Below are 19,974 nucleotides of genomic sequence, written 5' to 3' on the forward strand. Positions count from 1 at the left end.
CAGTTTTACGAGGGTATGTTTGGCTGCATGAGTGAAGGATGCTTTGTTGCGAAATAGAAAGCCGATTCTTGATTTGATTTTCGATTGGAGATGTTTGATATGAGTCTGGAAGGAGAGTTTGCAGTCTAGCCAGACACCTAGGTACTTATAGATGTCCACATATTCAAGGTCGGAACCATCCAGGGTGGTGATGCTAGTCGGGCATGCGGGTGCAGGCAGCGATCGGTTGAAAAGCATGCATTTGGTTTTACTAGCGTTTAAGAGCAGTTGGAGGCCACGGAAGGAGTGTTGTATGGCAGCATTGTATGGAGCAATGTCCGTTCTCCCAAAGACAGCGCAGTATGAAGACAGACTTAAGCTGATTCACCAATAGAAATCCTCGATCACACTTGTAGGTGATGTCATGACGACGTTGGCTTGCCAAACTCATGCGGAAACATGTCATCGGGTTTAACAGTCGTCTCGAGTCGAAATGCGCATGTGCAAACCGTCAACTCAAAGGCACTTCGATATAAAGCAATTTTTGACGAAAATGAAAATGTGTCAATTTGTCACTTTCTCCAAGGCAGGAGTAATAACATGTTCAACTACTTAAGACATTGGCTCCAATCTAGGTTGTGCTTTTAGATTTCAAGAAGATGTACAACTAAGGATGAAATCTTCAATTCTCTAATTTATTTCTCAAACCCTGGCCTGGGGCCTCCTTTATAAACCGTGCATGTGTACAAAACGGACCCTAAAACATGCGTGTGGCAGTTTTCAAGCAGAAGTTGTCATTTATAAAAACTGAACTTGACATGAAAATGTGCTCACCTTCCCACAAACTTTAGACCATACTTATGCACCGTTTCTAGAGGTTGAAGTTTAGCTTTGAAAACAGGCAAGTAGACTAGTATTTTGTACAAATGGGGGATATTATGGACAGGCTTATTCATAACAATAAACAGGTTAATAACAAGATGCAATAATTTGCCATTAGTGAAAGAGAGAATCTATTTTCTATAAATCTATTAGGTTGATTTTAGTGTTTGCTTTTCATGTATTGTGTAGATGATGTGTGTCACGTTCTGACCTTTATTTCCTTTGTTTTGTCTTTATTTAGTATGGTCAGGGCGTGAGTTGGGGTGGGCAGTCTATGTTTGGTTTCTGTTTCGCCCTAGTATGGTTCTCAATCAGAGGCAGGTGTTGTTAGTTGTCTCTGATTGAGAATCATACTTAGGTAGCCTGGGTTTCACTGTTGTTTTGTGGGTGTTTGTTTCCGTGTGAGTGTTTGTCGCCACACGGTACTGGTTCGGTTTGGTAGATTTCACGTCATCGTTTGTTTTTGTTCGAGTGTTAATTTTGTCTTTATTAAAATATCGTCATGAACACTTACCACGCTGCATCTTGGTCCGATCCTTACTCCTCTTCAGACGAAGAGGAGATCTGCCGTTACAATGTGTGTATACAGTGTGATTGTTGTTTATTGATGTTCAAGCAGGGCTCATCTGCGAAAGAGATCATGGTCACAGCATGCTCCCTGCTTAAAGAAAAACGTTAGTGTTTTTATTCATTTTCATGATCATTCCATAATAAATTCCTCACCTTTTCAGTGATCTTTTTATACTGACGAGGTACCATAGGCCTAGAACAAGGAAGCCATTCATCCAATCTCTCATTTAATTGGACCCACTTCACTTTACTACTGTAAACAGACCAGCTTTAAGTATTTTGCTGTATGCCATCGATCCGGTGGGACAGAAGGTTACTTCTATAGCTTACGCCTGAATACAGTAATGTAATACAATATTGCATTTATACACAATCCATATTTTCAGAATTATTGCAGAATAAATAGCATATCTAATATGTCCAATTAAACGAGCGATACATTTTGCACGCCCAATTTTTCAGTTTTTGATTTGTTAAAAAAGTTTGAAATATCCAATAAATGTCGTTCCACTTCATGATTGTGTCCCACTTGTTGTTGATTCTTCACAAAAAAATACAGTTTTATATCTTTATGTTTGAAGCCTGAAATGTGGAAAAAGGTCGCAAAGTTCAAGGGGGCCGAATACTTTCGCAAGGCACTGTATTGAAGCAACATCTCAAGACAGGAAATGGGTCTTCCAAATGGACAATGACCCCAAGAATACTTCCAAACTTGTGGCAAAATGGCTTAAGGACAACAAAGTCAAGGTATTGGAGTGGCCATCACAAAGCCCTGACCTCAATCTTATAGAAAATGTGTGGGCAGAACTGAAAATGCATGTGTGAGCAAGGAGGCCTACAAAGCTGACTCAGTTACACCAGCTCTGTCCGGAGGAATGGGCCAAAATTCACCCAACTTTTTGTGGGAAGCTCGTGGAAGGCTACCTAAAACGTTTGACCCAAGTTAAACAATTTAAAGGCAATGCTACCAAATACTAGTTGAGTGTATGTAAACTTCTGACCCACTGGGAATCTGATGAAATAAATAAAATCTGAAATAAATAATTCTCTCTACTTTTCTCACATTTGACATTCTTAAAAATAAAGTGGTGATCTTAACTGACTTAAGACAAGGAATTTTTACTTGGATTAAATGTCAGGAATTGTGAAAAACTGAGTTTAAATGTATGTAAACTTCCAACTTCAACTGTATTATATTGGTGCTTGTAAGCATTGGATCATGTATTGCATGTGGTAGAGCTGAGTACAGAATAAGGGATGAATGTTGTCCTATGTGTTCACCAGGTAAGGACCCTCTCTTTACATCATATGAATCACCAGATGTTAATACATCATCAACACTAACAGAAAAACATGACATTGTGATGTCTTCCCCAGGAAATCGTGTATATAAGCATTGTACTGAATTCACCAATACCAGCTGTGTGCCCTGTGTTGATTCTATGTTCCTTGATGAGCCCAATGGTAAAATACAAAGTATGTACCAACTGTGATATAGGGGGTGGTCCAGTGTAAGGGTTGTCCTGTGTGTCTGCACTGAAACTCAGACACAAACACTTATACGTTAGTCTATGCTGTTATGCTATGAGGATATGTCAGTTGTAATCTGCATCAGATAATAGATGCCATGTTTTCTCTCTAGGTTTGGGTTTGAAGGTAAAGCAGCCATGTACATATTCATCAGACACTGTCTGTGGGACACTGGAGGGGTTCTACTGTCTAGACCCAACTAAGGATGGTTGTAGAGCACCTCAGAGACACAGCAGCTGTGAACCTGGTCAATACATCAGTCACACAGGTTGGTCTCCTCTCAACATTCACTCATTTTTTCATTTTAACATTATGATGTCATGAGGTTTTTGATTTACATTTATTTTGTTGGGTTCTTTTAAGTTGTGGAGGTTATTAAGTTTTATTAGTCGCATGTAGAGGATATGGTAAACACCGTCCATTTAAATGCTTATTTGCATGTTCCTTCTCGACAATGCAACAACAATAAGAAGAAATAAATAACATCTAAGAATATGAACATAAAGTAAATGGCTCATTAGAATATAATAAAACCTTTTAGCTTAATTATAATACAGGAAGGCACTGTTTTATATTTACATGTGATTTGGGGAAAGTATGATTGGGGGGCAAGTGTTTAAATTGTGCAGTATTTATAATTAACCCAATTTCCTTCTGAAAAAAAAGCATTTTAATTTCATACAATGTGCACTAATGGCGATACATGACTGCCCTCTAGAGGTGACCTCAAGTGAAATCAGTGTGAAATACCAAGGCAGGTAGCATGTGAAAGACAACTGTTTAGAATGGCCTGGAGGAGAGGAGAGGAAAACAAAACAGGTGTCAACATACAGTACCAGTAAAAGGTTTGGACACACTTATTCATTCCAGGGTTTTTCTTTATTTTTTACTATTTTCTACATTGCAGAATAATAGTGACGACATCAAAACTATGAAATAACACATGGAATCATGTACTAACCAAAAAAGTGTTTAACAAATCTAAGTAAATTTTATATTTGAGATTCTTCAAAGTAGCCACCCTTTTCCTTGATGACAGCTTTGCACAGCATTCCATGGCCTTTTCTTTGCAACTCTGCCTAGAAGCACCTTGTAACACAATATAAGTGTTAGTCCAGTTAGTTGTCGGAGATTGTTCCAGTGAAAAACCTAATCCATAATCGCTGTGGGTGAAACTTCCTTCCTTTACATCCATATGTTTTTACTAGATGATGCTCATACACTGAGTATAAGAAACATTAGTAACACGTTCTAAATATTGAGTTGCACCCCCTTTTGCCCTCAGAACAGCCTCAATTTGTCGGGGCATGGACTCCACAAGGTGTCGAAAGGGTTCCACAGGGATGCTGGCCAATCTTGACTCCAAGGCTTCCCAAAATTGTGTCAAGTTTGCTGGGTGTCCTTTGGGTGTTGGACCATTCTTGATACACACAGGACAATAACTGTTGAGTGTGAAAAAACACAGCAGTGTTGCAGTTCTTGATACAAACTGGTGGACCTGCCACCTACTACCACATCCTGGTCAAAGGCACTTACATCTTTTGTCTTGCCCATTTATCTGCTGAATGGCACACATACACAATCCATTTCTAAATTGTCTCAAGGCTTAAAAACCTTTCTTTAACATGTCTACCATCCCTTCATCTACACTGATTCACATTTCCACAAACTTCAAAGTGTTTCATTTCAAATGGTACCAAGAAAATGCATATCCTTGCTTGAGGCCCTGAGCTTCAGACAGTTAGATTTGGGTCTGTCATTTTAGGCGAAAATTTAAAAAAAGAGTCTGATCCTTAAGAGGAAGTGTAGCTTAAAAGTTATCATATCACAAGTTCCATTCTCCTCTTCCAGCATTATCAAGAGTTCCTCACACCTTCCCGTAAACAAGAGAACTGAATTTAAAGGCAGTTCTTAGAAAAGTCACATTCACAGTGTATTTGAAAGGACTTTAGGTGTGCTTGATCTAGGCACAATGGAAAGAACTGAAGTGTCCCAAAGGTGCTAACTCTGCCTGCTGGTTGAGCTAAATCATGAGCACCTGAAGTATGTCGTGGAAATTCTAAACATTAAAGGGAAAAGCAAGAGAGGTTGCAGGTTCTCTCAAACAGCAAAGTTCTATATTAATAAGATTAGCAAAAATGTAGCTGGTTAGCATAGACCCAAAATGGTACACAGCGAAGACCCCCCAAACACATTTTAAATGGTCTTTTATAGCTTTCCTTAGCGTCCATCTTTGCCAGCTGGCAAAGAGCCATATGTCCATATATGGTTACACATTTTGCAGTGTTGCTAAGCATCTCATACTTCATCACATGAGAAAACAGGAACCGTATCCCGTACAGACCCACTTGAACAGGGTCAGACAAGTCTAATGAAACCAGTCGTTTCCTGCTTTCTCAGGGTATAGCGCAAAGCTAAGATTAACAGAGTAAGATTTATGCTTGTATAAATCCTTAAGCCTGCAATATTTCCCCCATAAATATTTAAATAATTTGAAATACATATTTGACCCAGGTTTGATTGACAGTTATAGATATAACCTAATCTACACACTCAAAGCATGTTCATAACTTCCTGGACATGGCCTGTAGCTGGTCAAACTGGTTCTTCAGCCGCTGTCTCAACTCATCCTGCTGGCCTTTAGCAGTGATCAGCTCTTCTTCCTTTATGGACAGAGTTGTACATAAGGAACTCACTGTACCTGCAGAGTACAAATACAGTATTGATTGGGATAACATACAACACAAGTTTCACCTTTAATGGACAGGATTGCTCACACCTTTTCAAACCTTTCAGATCTCAGGAAGTGAGAGCTAAGGGTTGATTTAGGATTGGGGGCTCATCCTCCCACAGTTTAGGTTCTAAAGCTGTGTTTGATACTGTATGTCCATGTGAACACACCAGAGGAGATCACATGATTCATCCTAGCCTATAACTCCCTCATCAGTGGTTTGTTGGTTCTCTCCACTTCCCTCATCTGTTCAGTAAGTGATAAACTGTTGTCTCACTGTAAACTGTTGTCTCACTGTCCACATAATTCTCTGTATAACTGAAGAGCTGTGTTTGTGGTCATGTTCCAAGCCTCAGACGTGGCCACCATGCAATATTAGTTTTAGGTCAAATTTCAGAAGATAACATTACATGCAGCCTGTATATCAATTTCAAATGTTAACAAATTATTAATTCCTTTCTCTGACCAAGTTAACTAAGGGTTAACCTCATGCTGTATGGCTTGGTGTTCGGTCTCTGAGTGAGTTGCTTTTCTGTCCAACAGGGCTGGGAACCCTCCATGTTCAGGACCCCTCCCAGAGCTGGCATCTCAGCCTGTGGATCTTCTCTTCTATGCTGGCTGTATGCTGGCTCTTCTACTGCACCTTCTTCTCCACCTCCATCTGATTCCTGACCTCCTCTGATAGACACACGATCAACTCCACAGTTAACACAAAGAAACACAGAAAAGTATGTGAGATGAAGATGGTTACTTCAGCGCCGCATTTTCACTATTTTTTATATACATTTTTCTTTTCATTCGTTTTATTTTGACAGGTTTTTATATTTAATTCTAGATGTGTGTCGCATTGTATAATGATAGAAGACAGGCACAGGAATACGAAAATCATTTTTTTTAAATTTCTTTTTTATTTATTACCCAAAATAGCGTACGTCATGAACATGACGAGGATGAAGCCCAAAACAAACAAATGTGTGTGTGTAAATATATCTATATATATAAAACACAGGGCTGTAACCCAAACAAAGAGTGAGGTGCAAACCTCTAATAAATACACCGGACCGAGACCCGTAATAACCCGTAACGTAATAGTGCACACTAACACGGTGACACGCATGCCAATACAACAGAGCACAGGTACTCACAAGACCAATGGACATGGAACAATTATCAACAAAGACAGTGGAGGACAGAGGGCACATATATACACATACTAATCAGGGGGAATGGGAACCAGGTGTGCGTAATGAGACAAGACAGTCCGGGGTTGGTGGTAATGATCCAGTTCAGTGGCACCTAGTAATTCTAGATCTCTGTTGGTTCTGGTATCAGTTTTAGTTTGAACAGTCTAATTCTAGATCTCTGTTGGTTCTGGTATCAGTTTTAGTTTGAACAATCTAATTCTGGATCTATGTTGGTTCTGGTATCAGTTTTAGTTTGAACAATCTAATTCTGGATCTATGTTGGTTCTGGTATCAGTTTTAGTTTGAACAGTCTTGTAAACTGAAAGCTCAAGGTTTGTCACTGCTATACTGTAGTTAGTGTCAGGGATAGAGGGATAGATGGCACTGTTAAAGTTGTAGCACTGCTTTTGTAGTCAGTATATGTCTGTATACCCATTAAATCTTGTCAAATGGACAAAGGTCACAAGTTGTTGTTCAGTACATGAGCTACAATACTCTCACAGATCTCTGAAATATACAGTACAGAGAAGTTCCTACTTCCCATTCTCATTATGAGAAATGGTCAGTTCTGTCAGCTCTTCCTGAAGAACAGAGATCTCTTGGTTTTCTTCACCTCTTCAAACTGCCAGGTGAGAGATTTCCTCACCTAACATCAGCATGTTCTGCTCCTTTAAAAAGAGGGGTTATAATACTACAACTACAGTCAATACTGACCTCCAATATGATGCTGGGTACCTGGTTTTCCTGGGAGTGTAGAGGGGTCCAGCAAGTCCTTCCCAGGACCAGACTTACTTAACATTATGTAACAGTATAGCTTCCGTCCCTCTCCTCGCCTCGAACCAGGGACCCTCTGCACACATCAACAACAGCCACCTCACGAAGCATCGTTAGGTGACCATCGAGCCACAAAACCTGCGGAGAGAACAACTACTTCAAGGCCTCAGAGCAAGTGACGTCACCGATTGAAACGCTATTAGCGTGCACCACCGCTAACTAGCTAGCCGTTTCACATCGGTTATAAACCACCAACAGGAAATGTTTACTGACTGTATTTTGTGGATGTTAAGAAAGTTTGTGTAGCATATTATTGTAGAATGGAGTGATAGAAGTCGCCTATCCTAATAATAATTTAGATTAGATGACCTGGGCTTATGTTTACATTTTACCAAGATCATATATCTCTATGGTTATTACATAGAAGGTTTTAACATTCCATCTCAAAGAATACAGTTTTTCTATGAGACTGCCATCATAGAGATGCCATCATAGAGATGCCATCATAGAGATGCCATCATAGAGATGCCATCATAGAGATGCCATCATAGAGATGACACAGGTTCTATTTCTATGGCTGCTGATGTCATAGAGTGGTTGTTACATAGAATAGAATGAATTGCCAGGGTTAGAGGTTCCAAGCCCATTATATTCATTCTATTTATATGGGTGTTAGACTACCACATATATCTTCTTAAATTATGTAAATCTAAACAATGGTGTTTGAGGGGGCCAATCAGAGTGAATGAGAATTAACATGCATTTCATCATTCTAAGATCAGTCCTAAATGTGTATGCCTTACTGCGACATTGCAGCATTATTGTTTGTATTTCGTGTTTTATTTTATTACGGTTACAAGTACATGACAACAGTGGGGATTACAGAAACAATTTCATCAAATTAAACTGCAGGTTAAATGTTCTTTAAAAACAAGAACTCAAACATAGGGTCATTACAATACATTGATAGTTGATTCACCAAGGGGCTAATATCCACTCAGAATAAACATCCCTTTTGATTACCCTAATGGGTATTTAAATCCAATATTAGTTTGCAGTCCTACAGACACGACACATTGTGACATGGTACTTGAAGAAGAAATGGAGGTTATTCGTTTAGTACACTGTTTAGATTGAGCACATCTAAGCGAAGTCTATATTTGTCTTGACAATATAAACGGAAGGATGCGTGGCCATTCTATATATTGGCTGATTTGTCGATCTGGAGTGTAGGTCATTGTTTTGAAAGCGTTATGAAATGTGAAATCCTGTATCTCCAGTGACAATAATTCTATAGCCTAGTTATGATGCGTTCATACACGATGTCCAGATTTTCACAGGCGGACCATTTACAAGTTAAATCATGAGGAGAAATGTATTTTACCAACTGATAGAACATAGGCTTTCACCAAATTGATTTGTATTTCTGGGGTGGATTATCCATTTAAACTGTATAGTGGATTATCAGTAGGTTGCCTCCCACTTTTCTCAACGTTATTTGGAAAGTCAGAGTGAAAGTAAAATAGTTCAACTGCGAACCAAGACGGGGTAAGATACAGATGATGTGTGTATATGTAGAAATAGCCTACTTAACATGTACCGTGCAATAACTGAAAAAAATAATGGCCTTCTAATTTTTAATGAAAAATAATTAAAATGTTGCTTGTTTGCAACAACAAACAAAAACGGACTAAATAATATATCTTACGTCAGAAGCCCTGAATTGGCCTGGCTGTGCTGTACACTCTAATAATAAAAGATTGCTGGAGGATCCTTTAGGGGTTCTTCAAATTGAAACTGTGGAGAACTTCTATAAATTCTTCAAAGAACCCCTTTTAATCGATCCTCGAATAACGTTTTGGGGTACAATCTTTAACTCTTCCATCCCCAATTATTAATAATAATACACAGAACAATAACAACAAGAACACAATATTTCAGTTGCCAGTGTTTATGATTTTAGTGGCAAAGCACAATTTAAAAATCCAAAGATGAGTAAAATTCCGATCCGAGCCCCAAGTCCAATGAATATATCCTCTATCGTGTTGATGTTAGTGTTGATGTTCTCCGTATCAATAGCCAGAATGATTTTGCAATGCATGGTGATCTAACAGGTTTCCTGTTGTATTCATCAGAGTTGTAGGGAGAGTGAAGTGTGTGAATCGCAAAAATTGCAATTATACAGATGTTTAAAAGAAACGTGGGAATGGCAGTATTCATACCTTGGTTTTTGTGGTAAATGTGAATTTTAGAGAGAAACCAAAATTAACTGTAGATTATGTGATCTGCATAACATACCAATTGTACAATACCTTTGTGTACCTCCTGGTCAGTATACCTGCAGACTCACACACACACAAGTGAGAGGTATAGTCATCTGCACCCAATGCAGCTCTAACCTTCAACATATTCTTACCTCTGTTGATTTGTTATCCGTTCAACTGTCCATTTTCTGTTTTATAAATAATTTTAAAGGGAGAAATTGACAAACACTGCCATTTCTACAAATATGAAAAGATAGAGGGTATGATCATAAAACAATATCAATTTAGATCATACAAGGAAGAAATGTTACCTTATATTGAGGAAATATTTACATTTTTCAGTTAAGTGCCTGCACCTGCTGTCATCTCAAATTCATTGAAACACTTCAACTGGCATATGTAAATGTATTGGTAATGCTACTGATGGAGCTGCAAACATACAAGACCAGTACAATGGTTTCTCTGCCTTGCTATCCTCACACTCTCCCAACCAAGTACATGAGGTGTTACACACACGTCCTGACTCTTGTGATGATAGACACAATAGGAGTAGTTATGTCTGTTCTCTCTACTAAATAACCTGGCAGTGTTCATTCCAGAGTCCTACCAAAGAATCAATGTGTGGAAAAAGGAGCCTGGACACTCGCCACAGACGTCTCTCTCCTATAGGAGAAACACGCTGTTGGGCCAAGGATGCTGCTCTGAAGAAGGTCTTCGTATTCTTTGGCGACCTACAAAATGCTCTGTTTGTGGATGTAATTCTCACCTTGATGGCTATTGAAGAGATGGCAGGTCAAAGGCCAACTGTACGTGTCAAGTCCAGAGCATTAACAGAGTCTCTGCTCAAGGTACAACACAATCTTCACTGCCCAAACAGTTCTGTCTATATTTGAGAATACGTCCCCTCTCTCCACGTACCTTCAAACCAGTGGCGTGGACATCCTGACAGAGGGATGGTATTGGGAACACAAGAGGCTCTGCAAAGGAATGTGAGGTACTTGATGTGGAGAGGGCTGCAAACAGCTTCATGCAGTGGTCCACTGACAAGCTGCAAGAACAGGATGAAGACAACGAACTGGAAGTGCAAGCTGAGATGCCTCAGAAGAGAACAAAGAAAAGGAGACCATGCCATGATACCATGATAGGGATACAGAGAGGGTCTACAAGACTGAGGTGCACTCTGTCATCATGGATACAGTCACTGAGAGCATCTGTCAGCGCTTGCTGACACCAGGCATGTTGTACACAGACTTTACTCATCTGGACCCCAGCAGGTTCTCAGAGATACAATATGATGCCCAGACATCACTTGCAAAACTAAGCAAACTCTTGCTTAAGTTTGACAGTCAAGCAGCTGTCAGCACTTTGCAGTGTGAGTTGACTAGTCTTGCCAGTCAAGGGGAGAGACTGAAAACATCAGCAGTGGAGAAGTACACAACCAGGACTGTGAGAGATACCTGCAGATGGACCTGATGAAGAATACGTGGAGATGATGAATACAAGTTGTTCAACATGTAAGAACTGTGCTGTATGTTGTTATCAACTTCTACGGTGGTACATCTTGTTGACAGATGCTTACCATGTTATAGGCCTGGGGTACAAGTTCCTATTCACCGTTTGTGTCACCCAGGTAGCCTGTGAGAGGAGCTTCTCAACTAGAGGTTGACCGATTAATTGGAATGGCCAATTAATTAGGGCCGATTTCAAGTTTTCATAACAATCGGAGATCGGTATTTTTGGGCGCAGATTTGCCGATATATATATACATTTTTTTACACCTTTATTTAATCTTTATTTAACTAGGCAAGTCAGTTAAGAACACATTCTTATTTTCAATGACGGCCTAGGAACGTTGGGTTAACTGCCTCGTTCAGGGGCAGAAGGACAGAGTTTCACCTTGTCAGCTCGGGGATTCAACCTTGCAACCTTACAGTTAACTACTCCAACGCAATAACGACCTGCCTCTCTCTCGTTGCACTCCACAAGACTGACTGCCTATTATGCAAATGCAGTAAGCCAAGGTAAGTTGCAAGCTAGCATTAAACTTATCTTATAAAAAACAATCATAATCACTAGTTAACTACACATGGTTGATGATATTACTAGATATTATCTAGCGTGTGCTGTGTTGCATATAATCTGACTGAACATACAAGTATACAAGTATCTAAGTATCTGACTGAGCGGTGGTAGGCAGAAGCAGGCGCGTAAACATTCGTCAAGCATTGCGCTGTTTATGACTTCAAACCTATCAACTACCAGATGAGGCTGGTGTGACCGAAGTGAAATGGCTGGCTAGTTAGCGCGCGCTAATAGCATTTCAAACTTCACTCCCTCTGAGCCTTGGGGTGGTTGTTTCCCTTGCTCTGCATGGGTAACGCTGCTTCGATGTGGTGGCTGTGGTCGTTGTGTTGCTGGTTCGAGCCCAGGGAGGAGCGAGTAGAGGGACGGAAGCTATACTGTTACACTGGCAATATTAAAGTGCCTATAAGAACATCCAATAGTCAAAGGTTAATGAAATACAAATGGTATAGAGGGAAATAGTCCTATAATAACTACAACCTAAAACTTCTTACCTGGGAATATTGAAGACTCATGTTAAAAGGAACCACCAGCTTTCATATGTTCTCATGTTCTGAGCAAGGAACTGAAACGTTAGCTTTCTTACATAGCACATATTGCACTTTTACGTTCTTCTCCAACACTGTTTTTGCATTTTTAAACCAAATTGAACATTCATTATCTACTTGAGGCTAAATTGATTTTATCGGTTGACCTCTTTTCTCAACTCTCCAATTCATAAAACATCGACTCAGGAGCACCCTATCCTACGATCTCTTGGAAGCATTTATTCTGATGGCAACTGAAAAGGAAATCCTTATGGTCCTGGATACAGATGATGTCATTGACAGGGTGACAGAGAAGAACTGCTGTGACACCTGCTGACAAAAGGGTAGGGAGGGCAGACAGACACAGACAGACAGACAGAGGAGAACAAGAAGAGACAGACAGACAGACAGACAGCAGAGGAGAACAAGAAGAGACAGACAGGCTGACAGACTGACGACAAAGTTACAGACAGATTGACAGATCAGAACAAGACAACTGAGGAGAATCACAGACAGAAAGGCTGACAGACTGTGACAGATCAGAACAAGGAGAATCACAGACAGACAGACAACTGAGGAGAATCACAGACAGGCTGACAGACTGTGACAGATCAGAACTAGGTAAATCACAGACAGAGGGACAGTGACAGCAGAGATGCAGAGACAGACAGCGCAACAGGGATAAAACAGACTCGGAGGCCCAGTTATAGTGATGAGTTGTATCTCCAGACTCCAGTGGTGTTTTAACATGTATTTGTTTTAAACATGAGCTGGTTAAAAAAGGAGGAAGACCATGTTTCTTCAGTCACTGGTACAGTAAAGGTTGGGAATCTCTGTACTATAGTGTACTACTGATGTTATATGCTGCAGGTTAGGAGAGTTAGGTTAAGGTTAGGAAAGGCGTTGGCGGAAATGCTCTCCTAACCTGCAACAATAATACCTTCCTGGTCGTATCTGTATCAAGTGTCAAAGATGGCAACTTTCTCTAATAACTACATGACTAATTCTGTTTCATACTACTCAAAGAAGATAACTAGCTTATTCATTTTTTCTTCAGTGATTCAATTCAGTAAGATATCATCATTTACTAATTGAAAAATTATATTTACATATACTAAAACACATGAATTCAACAGGTCAGTTCATCTCGATACTTCAAAACTCCTAGTAACGTCTCAAATCCAGTGTGTGGGTGCTCCAGTGAGTTGGAGAGGATTGAGGAACAATGGCACCGTTTGAAACCTTGATATGGACTGTGAGTGAAACTTTTCTGATTTATTTGGCATGTTTAAAAACAATTATCAATGTAAATATTTCCCCTATGAAATATAAATCAGAGTTATTATTAGCCTAATCGTTCTGTCCATTTTAATGATAGAAAAAAACGTGGTGGAGAGATGTACATTTTCACTAGGTCAGCGTTTCCCAAACTCAGTCCTGGGAACCCTAACATTTAGTTTTTTTTCCCTAGCACTACACAGTTGATTCAAATAATGAACTCCTCATCAAGCTGTGATTATTTGAGTCAGCTGTGTAGTGCTAGGGCGACAACCAAAACTTTCACCCATTTGGGTCCCCAAAACCGAGTTAGGGAATTACTGACCTAGATTGGGTTTGGTGTCACACCTTTAAAGACTAAATAAAAACACACCAGGGGGTGCCACCACACTCACTCACAAAATACTCTTTAAAATGGTCCCACATAATTACTATCATTGTTTTTGAAATGTGAATATTTCTGTATGTTTTATGAATACATACCATCAGTTTACATTTTTGTGATTTGTTTTCTGACATTTTCTCTACTTCCAGATAACTATTATATTTGTGCTTGAATGCATCAGATGCTGTATTGCATGTGGTAGAGCTGAGTACAGAATAGGGGATGAATGTTGTCCCATGTGTTCACCAGGTAAGGACCCTCTCTTTACATCATATGAATCACCAGACGTTAATACATCATCAACACTAACAGAAAAACATGACATTGTGATTCTCTCTTCACCAGGAAATCATGTACATAAGCATTGTACTGAATTCACCAGTACCAGCTGTGTGCCCTGTGTTGATTCTACATTCCTTGATGAGCCCAATGGTCTCATAAAATGCAAAGTGTGTATCAACTGTGATCCAGGTAAGAGTGGTCCTGTGTGTCTGTACTGAAACCCAGACACAAACACTGATATGTTCTATGCTGTTATGCTTTTATATGCATCAGATAATAGATGCCATGTTTTCTCTCAGGTTTGGCTTTGAAGGTAAAGCAGCCATGTACACCTTCATCAGACACTGTCTGTGAGACACTGGAGGGGTTCTACTGTCTAGACCCAACTAAGGATGGTTGTAGAGCAGCCCAGAGACACAGCAGCTGTAAACCTGGTCAATACATCAGCCACACAGGTTGGTCTTCTGTCTCATCATAATACTCATTGTGTTGTCATAATTCAATTTAGTCAAGTTGGTAACTTTAGTGTGAATAATCATTAACAGTTAATGGAATATAATTAGTAGGGAAAAACTAAATGCAATTATATATTTCTGCAGGAACAACGTCTACAGATACTGTGTGTGCTGACTGCACTGGTGATACTTATTCAGATGGATCATTACCATCCTGCCAGCCACACACACAGTAAGTTCACATATGTTCACATAAATCAAAAGTGTAGGATAAATAATACAATATACTACAGTAAAAATATACAATGTCATGGAAAGTTGAATGATCAAATTGCTGTCGCAGACTGTTATATTATGTGTTACAGGTGTAAATCCTTAGGTCTTCAAGAACTAAGACCAGGAACTCATTTGTCCAATTCTGAATGTGGACCACAATCCTCACGAATAGAACCTGGAATCATCATTGGTGTTGTTGTGGCATCAGTCCTAATAGCAATAATAATAATAATAATAAGATTTGTAATTCTAAGGAAGGAAAGAAGTCCAACAACAGTGACTTTTTCTCCAGTGACAGTAAATGCTGTAGAGGTATGTTGATATAATCTACATGTTGAACAGTCACTGTCCTAAGGTTAGCTGAGCAGATGATATTATTGCTCTACTTACTCTGGGCTGAACTAGAAATGTTTTATTGAGTAATATGTTTCCTTCTATTAGGCATCATCAGATTTAGAGGAAACACCAAGCAATGTAGTACAATGAAACAGAAGAAAGTACAGCATCTTGCAGGTGTTAGTTTTGTAAATGGTGAGATGTCAAGAACTTCAGCCGTATGACTAAAGGTGTAAGCTCTATTACTTCATATTATCAATGCAATGATGACAACTAAGATATGATCAAAGTGCTATGAAACTATAGCTTTACTTTCACACGGTCCTTGTTCATTACTGGTTTATTCTCCCACAGATTCAAGCTCTGACCGCACTCATCATTACAAATGCTACCTGAGGTAAGTCCAGATTCTGTACACTGTGGTAAATGTGATCTACATTCAATTGTTTCTTGAAGTTGGCTTCTGGCATATTACTGTTGCTAAGGAAGATTTTATGAGGTTTGCCAGATTGGAGTAAAACACTATTTGTCAGTGTTTTTTGTGCACTAGTATCCCAAAGTATTAAGTGAAAACAAACAGAAAACAATATTGGCAGCAATGAAAGAAAATGAAAAGGCTACTAATTATATTATAATTATTTCGGTGACAACCTGGTTGATTAATAATATTGGGTTGACAATGCAGATAGTCCGGGTAGCCATTTGATTAGCTGTTCAGGAGTCTTACGGTTTGGGTGTAGAAGCTGTTCATTAGCCTTTTGGACCTAGACTTGGAGCTCCGGTACCGCTTGCCGTGCGGGAGCAGAGAGAACAGTCTATAACTGGGGTGGCTGGAGTCCTTGACCATTTTTAGGGCCTTCCTCTGACACCGGTTAACCAATGCAAATGAATAGGAAAACATTCAAAGCTTATTAATAGGACAACATTTAGCGTAATTGGGAACACATATGGCGCGGGGGAGGAGTCAAAGGATCCTAGTCAGGCTATTGTTTCAGAGAACCTGTAGGGCTTCATGTGTATCCAATCTGTAGGCGCTAGTGGGCTAAATCAATGAGAAATATAGCTGAAATGTGCAGGCTTTATCATGATCTCTGATCAACATAGGCAGGGGTGTTTTTGGTTCCGTTTAGGCTATAGGTTACGCATAAGAACTCAGATGCACTGAAATGAATAGCCTGATTTAATGCGATTATCCTGGATAAAAATCTGTTAAACTCTTTGGTCTATGAATATCGCTTCTGTACCGATTCTATCTTTTTGGTCTTTTTCTATAGGCATAGCCGACCACTACTATTCTAAATTGCGGAGACTTAGGACTACCAAGAACCCATGTTGAGTGTGAGCAAGACCTTCGATCGTCTAGTGGACTATGCAGAAATAATCACGTAATTCATCATTGTTAAAGACTTTATCGCTTTATATAATATGGACTGTTGTTTTTACTAAGGCTTAGCAAACAAGGGGTAGCATATGCTTTTTTCCCATTTCTATAACAATAGTTAGTCCTATATCCTCACATACCCCCTCAATTCAAGCCCTGCTTTTAACCATAAGACATCTCAGTGATTGTGTCTGTTAAACAGTTGAACTTGTGGTAAACTGGGAACTCTGGGGAAAGGACAAGGACAACACTAAAAGGCCACTGAACCCAGACGTGGTGCCTGCATGATACACTGAACCCAGACATGTCACCTGCATGATACACTGAACCCAGACATGTCACCTGCATGATACACTGAACCCAGACATGTCACCTGCATGATACACTGAACCCAGACATGTCACCTGCATGATACACTGAACCCAGACATGTCACCTGCATGATACACTGAACCCAGACATGTCACCTGCATGATACACTGAACCCAGACATGTCACCTGCATGATACAACATTAGAATACAAATTGTACTAATGATTAAGGTGGTTGTCAGCATGACTTTCAACTGCACAATATGCATGAATTCAAAAACGTTCTGCTGAGTTGTTTCAAGAAATGTAGCCTCGATAGTATCACTTCTTTATGTCCCTTGTGAATCCGGTTCTACTACCAGCAAGTAAATACACTTCTCTCCACAGTTCTGAGGGAAACGCATTCACCCAAAAGCACCTTTTTACTGAATGACTGTAGACTTATCATTTACAGTTGATAGTCTTTTAACATCCCCCACAAAACACATAGTTGTAACCTACAACTAGATGCAAACTCATGGAACTGAACAAATCAAACTGAACAAATAAAAGAGGAATGGACTTTTAAAAACGTCCCTAACATTCCCTGTATACAACTGTACATGGCAGTTTCACTCTAAACCCCTCTCTTCCTGTTTTTGTCTCTACAATCAATGGACAAATGGGTTTAGTTAAATTAATCTAACACCAATACAACTATTTGCAGTTTAGCAGTATTATAATGATGAATTTGTCAGACTACTCAGACAGATGGTAAACAGAATGTAAATCTAAACCTGCAAACCTTGGCTACTTTCAATTCTCTGCCTGTTTCATAAAAAAAACTGCAAAAATACTGCAGGGACTTTCCTAGTCATATAACACATGCAGAACCTGCTCCACCTGTCCCACCATGCCTTACTGCCCTCCTGATCTAACAGAACTGGACAGGGGAAAACAAATACCATAATGCTTTCACCTGTCTCCTGTTCAGATCAATGACCATGAAAGAAAGGAGATAGAGGAAGCCACTGTAGACTATTGAGATGCACCCCTACAGTAGGCTGTGGCTGCCTTGTTATCAGTCTTGTGTTTCTCTCCCTCAGGAATGGCAGACCAAGGAGCTGCTCTCACTTATGACTCCACTGTCTGATGAAGAAACAAAGCCGCTTGATGACATTGGATCCTCCTCAAGAGGTCAAAGGGCAGACAGTAACCTCCCAGGCAGTAACATCCCAGTCTGCTTCAGTGGTCCAGAAATCAGGAGCAAACCCAGAAACAGATGGATAGGTAAGAGATAGCATATTATAATCAAACCCAGACTCAGAGATGGATAGGTAAGAGATAGCATTATCATAATCAAACCCAGACTCAGAGATGGATAGGTAAGAGATGGCATTATCATAATCAAACCCAGACTCAGAGATGGATAGGTAAGAGATGGCATTATCATAATCAAACCCAGACTCAGAGATGGATAGGTAAGAGATAGCATTATCATAATCAAACCCAGACTCAGAGATGGATAGGTAGGGTAGCCTAGTGGTTAGAGCAGCGGACTAGTAACCGAAAGGTTGCAAGTTCAAATCCCTGAGCTGACAAGGTACAAGATCTGTCATTCTGCCCCTGAACAGGCAGTTCACCCACTGTTCCTAGGCCGTCATTGAAAATAAGAATTTGTTCTTGCCTAGTAAAATAAAGGTAAAATTTTAAAAATAGGTAAGAGATAGCAGTATCATAATCAAACCCAGATAGGTGGATAGGTAAGAGATAGAATTATCATAATCAAACCCAGACTCAGAGCTGGAAAGCCTCTTGTTATACACTACAAATATGAACATAGTGTTCTCTGTGAGACTGAAGTTTTATATTTATTTAAAATCCTCACCTTAATTCAGCTTACCACGGGCAGGTAAGAGGGCATGTTATAGAGCTCACCAGATTGTAGTCCTAAAAACTGAACTAAGTTACCTCTGGTTTGTTCAGACATTCCTATGGGGAAGAAATAGGGTTTTAGGATAAACGTGTAAAATAAGGTCTGAGGTTAAAACAGGCTTAGGAAATCTTATATGTTTTGTTCTATGGGATAATTTGATGAATTATGAAGCATTTATGTGCTTCTTATGGTGACATAAATACTTAGAAATTCACAAAAAGTGACGTTAGCTGATGATTATCTCATAGAACAAAACTCCTAAGCCTGTGTTTACCACAGACCTTACTTTCTACACTCATCCAAAACCCTACCAAAACGGCATTCATTTCCCCATAGGCTTTCTCCAATGAACCATGGTGGAGTTAATGCCTACAAAAAGACGCCATTGCTATTTCTCTCTGTAGTAGTGTTGTATTAACTAGGCTTATTGTCCTTGTCCTGTGTGTGTATGAACCAGTGATGATTCGCTCACCCCCTGCCATGTCAGCTGACCAGGAATGAGGCAAGCCGCCTCGTTACCCCTGAGACTGTCTGGAGGGTAAGATACAGAATATAGGTCTCTCCATGGGTGGGAGATGGATATTTAAGCTAATCAACACTCCCTTTATTTTACTGACTTGTTGAATGATTGATCCATTTATCCTTTCATCCCTTCCCAGCCTTCCTCTCCTCTGAGGACCCAACGAGGGTGGAGCACAGTGAGACACTTCAACAGCCAGAGAGGTGAGAGGTCACATGGTTTAGATGGTACATATTTGTATCACGTAAGCAAAAGCAAGTATGTTCCATCATCTACAGTACCAGTCAAAAGTTTGGACACACCTACTCATTCA

General features: G+C 39.7%; 2 protein-coding genes and 1 long non-coding RNA gene across 6 annotated transcripts in view; 2 read left to right on the forward strand and 1 right to left on the reverse strand.

Moving 5' to 3' along the window:
- The first annotated feature begins 472 nt into the window (after positions 1-472).
- On the forward strand, positions 473-3,350 carry LOC112235200 (tumor necrosis factor receptor superfamily member 5-like). Its single transcript, XM_042299943.1, has 5 exons — positions 473-489; positions 2,642-2,715; positions 2,809-2,895; positions 3,041-3,229; positions 3,325-3,350. The coding sequence occupies exons 1-5, from the start codon at positions 473-475 to the stop codon at positions 3,348-3,350; spliced, it is 393 nt and encodes a 130-aa protein (XP_042155877.1).
- Positions 3,351-4,096: 746 nt separating this feature from the next.
- Positions 4,097-6,387, reverse strand: LOC121839643. The gene is made up of 2 exons (XR_006079134.1): positions 6,179-6,387; positions 4,097-5,662 (listed from the first exon to the last, which is right to left on the reverse strand). It is a non-coding gene; the product is annotated as an uncharacterized LOC121839643 (long non-coding RNA).
- Positions 6,388-12,662: 6,275 nt separating this feature from the next.
- Positions 12,663-19,974, forward strand: part of LOC112235187 (tumor necrosis factor receptor superfamily member 14) — an 85,458-nt gene continuing 78,146 nt past the window's right edge. For 2 of the 4 annotated variants that reach the window (XR_006079130.1, XR_006079129.1), the window contains exons 1-11: positions 12,686-13,778; positions 14,336-14,435; positions 14,532-14,657; positions 14,768-14,923; positions 15,068-15,155; positions 15,289-15,511; positions 15,641-15,730; positions 15,890-15,932; positions 18,312-18,495; positions 19,599-19,679; positions 19,801-19,864. Coding sequence is in view for 1 of the 4 variants with exons in the window: in XM_042299718.1 (XP_042155652.1) it covers positions 13,749-13,778; positions 14,336-14,435; positions 14,532-14,657; positions 14,768-14,923 (412 nt within the window). In the remaining 3 variants the exon portion in view is untranslated. Of the gene's footprint in view, positions 13,779-14,335; positions 14,436-14,531; positions 14,658-14,767; positions 14,924-15,067; positions 15,156-15,288; positions 15,512-15,640; positions 15,731-15,889; positions 15,933-16,809; positions 16,921-18,311; positions 18,496-19,598; positions 19,680-19,800; positions 19,865-19,974 lie in introns of all 4 variants that reach the window. The other 2 variants (XR_006079131.1, XM_042299718.1) reach the window with 2 other exon arrangements.

This window comes from Oncorhynchus tshawytscha, linkage group LG16, assembly GCF_018296145.1.
Source record: "Oncorhynchus tshawytscha isolate Ot180627B linkage group LG16, Otsh_v2.0, whole genome shotgun sequence".
In the NCBI taxonomy this organism is placed as follows: Eukaryota; Metazoa; Chordata; class Actinopteri; order Salmoniformes; family Salmonidae; genus Oncorhynchus; species Oncorhynchus tshawytscha.

Coding starts and splice junctions, on each gene's coding strand:
- LOC112235200 (XM_042299943.1), top strand. Junction 2,716..2,808: donor TTGTCCTATGTGTTCACCAG/GTAAGGACCCTC, acceptor TGTCTTCCCCAG/GAAATCGTGTATATAAGCAT. Junction 3,230..3,324: donor TCAATACATCAGTCACACAG/GTTGGTCTCCTC, acceptor GGTTCTTTTAAG/TTGTGGAGGTTATTAAGTTT.